At 52.1% G+C, this 6,080-nt stretch overlaps 1 protein-coding gene across 3 annotated transcripts in view; it reads left to right on the top strand.

The window, feature by feature from the left end:
* The first annotated feature begins 1,523 nt into the window (after window positions 1–1,523).
* SLC22A4 (solute carrier family 22 member 4) overlaps window positions 1,524–6,080 on the top strand; it is a 59,922-nt gene continuing 55,365 nt past the window's right edge. For 2 of the 3 annotated variants that reach the window (XM_008538549.2, XM_070571105.1), the window contains exon 1: window positions 1,826–2,936. In XM_008538549.2, coding sequence (XP_008536771.1) covers window positions 2,544–2,936 — 393 coding nt within the window. In that variant the 5' untranslated portion in view covers window positions 1,826–2,543. Of the gene's footprint in view, window positions 2,937–6,080 lie in introns of all 3 variants that reach the window. The other variant, XM_008538555.2, reaches the window with a different exon arrangement.

Raw genomic sequence — 6,080 nt, 5'->3', positions numbered from 1 at the left:
ATATTATTTTGAAACAAATCGGTGAAGTGAAGTTAGTAGAGATCTAGTAGTCTGGAGCATACCAGATCATCCCCTGTAGGTTAAAGGCAAGTTGTTGTACCCTGTACTTGCCACCACTAATAAAAAGGCATAGTGCCTAGTGGAAATACTACTCTGACCCATTTATTGGGTGACTTGAAAGGTTCACAATTTTGAGTGAAGCCCGGAGCAAAAGAGAGCTCTACAGTGTGTCCAATTATAGTACAAGGTTCCCTGCCCTATGATCCATACGACCCAGCAGAATAAATGGTGCTAGATGTGTTCATGGTGATAAGGATACTGGGTGGTGTCTCTGATAAACTCTAATAAAAGAGTTTCAGTACAGATCTCTAGAGTTCCAAAGCAAGGTCATGTCTTCTTCAGCAGAGAACAGCTATTTGGCCACAGTAAAAACTGAGTGCCTGGCAATGGGACATCAAGGATCTATGCAACTAGAGATATCTAGTATGAGCTGGGTATTGTCAGAGTCTATCAAGTCATAAGATTAAGCAAGCACATCAGCAATCCATCATATAATAGAAATGGTAGAGGCAGGATCAGGACTGAGCAGGTCCATATGACGTATGTAAGTTAATGAATAAGTGGTTCAGACTCCTATGACACCTACCTTAGCTAACCAACACTTCTCCCTCAACTCAAAGCTATGGTCTTATGGGGGCGGTTCTCTACAACCAACTGATAGAGGGGGAAAAAATATTCCACCCTGACTCACAGATGGGTTAGCTTGATACTAGCCCCAAAATGGATTATTACTGCAACACAGCCCCACTTAGGAGTGCCCCTAAAGGACAGTGGTGAAAGGAAATCCTCCCAACGGGTCCAACTATGAGCAGTGCACTTGGGCATTCATTTTGTACGGAGGGTGGAAGGATGAAATCCATGTTAAGTAAGACAATGACCACATAAAATATTGTTCAAAGGAGGATACTTTTGAAAGTAAAAGGAAGCACTATTAATAATTTCACTGGACTAGTTGGCATAAATTAGAGGTGTCCTGGCACATCAGGATATATGGTCTTATTATAGATAAGGAAACAGGTTCCAAGGGGGTGGAAACAGCCTAAGAGGAGGGGTCAGACTGGAGACTACAAAAAATGGGGCAGAAATGTCCCTCAGCCTCTTATCAGGTCCTGGAGGAGCAAACATACTTGTACTAAATCTCCTGTCAGTCTCGTTGGCCTGCCTCCTGAACCCAGGACTCAGAAGGCACCCCGCCCGACCCACCCCCACCCCGGTAGCTCACACAACAGGGCAGGTGCCTTAGGACTCGGCACTGAGCAGAATGTGGTCCCTGCTCTGGTTACCTGCCAAATCTGGGCGCCAGACTGGGCCTTCTCTTCCTCCCTCCCTCTGTTCTTGGACTGGGGTCAGTCCCTTCTTCTAACCCGAGGCCTTCCTGTCCGAGAAGGCTCTGGCAGCCAGCCCAGGTAAAGAGCGTGGGGAGAATGAAGAGATCAAAATCAGAAGCCAGGAGTGGTGACAGCAGCGCCTCCATTACTGCGCTCCGTGTGGAAGCCTTCTCTAGAGGCCCCAGCAGGATGCTGGGAGGACCTGGTAACTCCTGCCTCCCACCTCCCTTCGTCTGAGCTATCTCTGACGCAGTGTGACCTCGCTCATCCCTTCCGGGCTCTGGACTTATTTCCCCTTTTTCAAGGTGAGACTCCTGGGTGTCCCGAAGACGCTTCTCCGGGCGCCGCCGGCTGGTGACTGAATGCAGCCCTCCCAGGACTGGCGGGGAGTGAGCGCCCTGTCAGCTGGTGCCGGCCACGTGCGCGGCGTGCGTGCCAGAGAAGGGCGCGCCCCGGTGACCCTGCGCCCGCCCGCAGAGGTTTCCCGGAGCAGCAACTCCGCTACCTCGCTGGTCCGCGCCCCGCCCAAGGCCGCAAGAACTCAAACTCGGATTGGAAGGGACAGCAGAGAGACCCCTGCCTCAGGCAAGGCCTGGAGCGACGCCGCTGCAGAGGGCCAGGGCCAACCTCTCAAAGACTTTGCTCTCCGGCCTCGGCTCCTCCCTCTCCCACTCCCCACTGTGGGGCCCAATACCGCGGCCCGGGGTGGGAGCTGAGCACGTCGGGGTCGCGGGGGACGCGGGGTGCGCCGGAGCCGAGCTTCCTTCCCCACAGGCAGGCTGCACCGCTGAGCTCCAAGCTCCTGCGGCGTCTACAGCCAGGTCGCCGGGGGCAACAGGGGCGGAGCACGAGGCGGAGCAGCCCGGAAGCCCCACCCTGGCCGCCCGGCCGCTTTCCCCTCCGCTGCCCCAGCCGGGATGGAGGTGTGGTCTCGAGTTTCTACGGTGACTTCCAGCTTTGCGTCCACCGGAACGTTCCCACCCCTGCGGCCTGTCTCCTGGGAACGGTCCCCGAGTGTGCGACCCAGCTGCCCGCGGCCTGGCTGGTCTCCGAGAACGTTCTGACACCCTCTGGGGGACGCCCTCAACCGCGCGACACTGTCCGGGGAACGTTCTTCTCATCCCTTGTTGCAAGCTAAGAGCAGTGGCGGGAAGCATGCGGGACTACGACGAAGTGACCGCCTTCCTGGGCGAGTGGGGGCCCTTCCAGCGCCTCATTTTTTTCCTGCTCAGCGCCAGCATCATCCCCAACGGCTTCAATGGTATGTCAATCGTGTTCCTGGGGGGGACCCCGGAGCACCGCTGCCGGGTGCCGGACACCGCGAACCTGAGCAGCGCGTGGCGCAACCACAGTATCCCGCTGCGGCTGCAGGACGGCCGCGAGGTGCCGCACAGCTGCCGCCGCTACCGGCTCCAGGCGATCTCCAACTTCTCGGCGCTCGGGCTGGAGCCGGGGCGCGATGTGGACCTGGAGCAGCTGGAGCAGGAGAGCTGCCTGGATGGCTGGGAGTTCAGCCAGGACATCTACCTGTCCACCATCGTGACCGAGGTGGGTGTGTGAGCGACCGCCATCTGCGTCAGTCCTGGGTCTGCGTCCTCCACTCCCGGTCAAACCTGGCTGGCATGCAACTAACTAGGTTATGCTTCTAACACAAGTGTGCAGCCCAGGAGAGCAGGACTCACCTGAGGCTCACTCCTGGCCGTTTCTGTCCAGTATGGAGGGTGTGGAGAAGGGAGTGTTGTTACCAACCGTCTTTTCCTTTCCGAGTTTCACAACAGATGAAAATGTTTCCTAACAGCCTAGAGGCTGCCCAGATGTACAGCCTGAGTCAAGTTCCTGCCACAGGCATGAGGAGGAGTGCAGGGATTACTGCTGAGCCCAAGTGCAAACACAGAGAACAGCCTTTCTGCTGGGCAAGGCATAGGAAGTTCTGCCCTGTTCCCTAGCCACAGACTTCTGGAAGCATCATGGGGTCTGCTGCTCTGCCGTACACCTATGGTGAGGCTTGGGGTCCTGTCCTGAGGCTCCAATTTCTCTGAAAAGGAGCAGAGGGCCTCTTGATGCTGGCTGAGTGTAGGGAACCAGAGGAGGCATATCTCTGGCCTGAAGGTACTCAGGGAGAGACAAACTCACAGAGACTCCTCTGAGCGTAGGGCCCAGCAGTAGACAGTGGCTCCAGCTTATGCCATTCGCCCCTTAGCATCCTAAGTGGTTTGGTAGCAAGTTTTCTAAGTTCCAAGAGTTAGGCCACACACATACTACTTCACCCACTGCGTTTCCTGCTTCGCATCTGGTAAGAGACAGCAGATGGTGGGTCAGGGCATATCTCCTTCTCAGGAAGGTATCCTCACAGACTAGTTTCCTACTGTTGACCAGGCAGGTAGGATTTCCCAGCTTCTAGCCCTTCCTCTGCTCTATGTTCTTCCCAAGAAAAACTTGAGGGTGGCCTCTGAAAGTCATTAATCCCCTTCCCTCAGCACAACTTGGCAATCATCAGACACCATGTCTGGCCTTGTGCTGGGCACTAGGCTGTAGACATCTGAGGTGTAGGGCCTGCCCTCAAAGCTCAGATGCCCATGGGGCACACTGGCCCTGTTCCAGAGAGGGCTAATATCAACCCTAGTTAGTAATAGGGTTCTGGAGCCTGAATTCAAATCCTGGCTGGCTTGCCGTGTGACCTGGAGCAAATATATTACCCTTTCTGTGGGCATAACAGGGTGAGGAAATACTCCAAGAAGAGTTGATAAAATTTGAGCTGAGTCTAGAAATATGAGTAGGATTTACCCCAGCAAAGAACACAGCAGCTTCTGTAGATGGAATTCCTGTAGATCAGGGCAGCTGGAGCTTGGGATGGCAGATGAGGCTAGAAATGCCTGCAGGGATCAGTTCACAGTGGGCATTGTAGGTGTGTTGAGGAGTTGATTTTATTCTGAGGACAGCGAGGAAATAGCAAGGGTTCTAAGCAGGGGGGAACATGGTCAGATTTGTGTTTTTAGAAAGAGCTCAGTCTAGCTGCTATGAAAAACAAGAAGACCAATGAGGAAGCTGTGGGAGTTGCCTTGGCAAGAGACTGGTGGCCAGCTAGGAGTGGTGGCAGCAGAATCTATAGGACCAGTGGAAAGTGGACTCAGCCCATGTGATTGCCCACCTCTTGCCCACAGCCTGGTCCTGAGGCATCTAAGACTGGGGGTCAGCTCACCCCACCTCAATTCCTGGAAGTGTCATCAGCACCTGAGCTGGAGCTGGCCCCACTAGCTACAGCCCTTCTTGACAGCTGGGTTGACCTGCCTCTTTCTTCTTCCTCTCTGGTTTTGTTTACTTCAGGGTGTGAGGGGTGGGTAGCTGCTGGCCTCCAAGTCCATAGCTACCCCTGTTGGGCCCTATTCACAGGGGCCTGTGGGCACATCTGGGGACGCACATCATCACACGCTCATACACATGCACCAGGATTTGCCTTTTTCAGCAGCCCTTCCCTTCCTTGCTTCCTTTTTGGGCAGTTGGAGTAAAATCAAAGGCAAGTGGTCCTGATGGTTGGGAGGAAGGACGGGAGAAGCACCAGGGTGAGCAGGGTGGGGTGGCTCTCCGCAGAAATGTGTGGCACAAGGAGGAGTTCTGGAGTCAGACTGGAGGGTCAGTTCTGTCCCCATCCCTAACCTCTTGGCTGACTTCAGCAGGTTACATCACTGCTCAAGGCCTCAATTTCCTTATCTTTAAAAGGAGATACAAGCACATGAAAAGGTGCTCAACATCGCTAATCATCAAGGAAATGTAAATCAAAACCACCATGAGATCCCACCTCACACCCACGAGGATGGCCGCTTCAAAAATACAGACAATAACAAGTCTTGGCAAAGATCTGAAGAAATTGCAATCCTTGTGCACTGTTGGTGGGAATGTAAATTGGTACAGCCACTATGAAAAACAGTATGGCAGTTCCTCAAAAAATTAAAAATAAAATTATCATATGATCCAGCAGTATCACTTCTCAATATATACCAAAAATAATTCAAAGCAGGGTCTCAAAGAAATATTTGTGTGCCCATGTTTAGAGCAGCATTATTCACAATAGCCAAAAAGTGAAAGCAACCCAGATGTCCATTAACAGATGAATGGATAAAGGAAATGTGGTTTATACATACAATGGAATATTATTCAGCCTTAAAAAGGAAAGGAATTCTGACACATGCTACAACACAGATGAACCTTGTGGACGTTATGCTAGGTGAAATAAGCCAGTCACAAAAAGACAAAAACTGTATGATTTCATTTATATGAGATAAGAAGAGTAGTCAAACTCATGGAAACAGAAAGCAGAATGGTAGTCTCCAGGGCCTAGGTGGAGGGGGAAATGGGGAGATATTCAATGGGTGTAGAGTTTTAGTTTTTTTAGTTTAGTTCTGGAGACTGATTTTACAACAATGTGAATATATTTAACTCTTCTGAACTGTACACTTAAAAATCGTTAAGATGGTAAATCTTATGTGTATTTTATTACAATTTTTTTAAAATGAGGCTCATAAGAGTGCCCCACTTGTATGAGTTATTGAGAGGACTCAGTGCGATTGTGAGCTGTGCTACATCCCCCAGCACCAGCAAATGGACATCATAGGTGGGGACTGAGGAGAGGTAAGGGCAGGACCTCATCACCTCTGGCTAGGCACCATGAGCATAGTGGGAGCTATCCTAAGGTCC

This window comes from Equus przewalskii, chromosome 13 (assembly GCF_037783145.1).
Source record: "Equus przewalskii isolate Varuska chromosome 13, EquPr2, whole genome shotgun sequence".
Taxonomy (NCBI): domain Eukaryota; kingdom Metazoa; phylum Chordata; class Mammalia; order Perissodactyla; family Equidae; genus Equus; species Equus przewalskii.
This window is presented reverse-complemented; position numbering and strand designations above follow the sequence as displayed.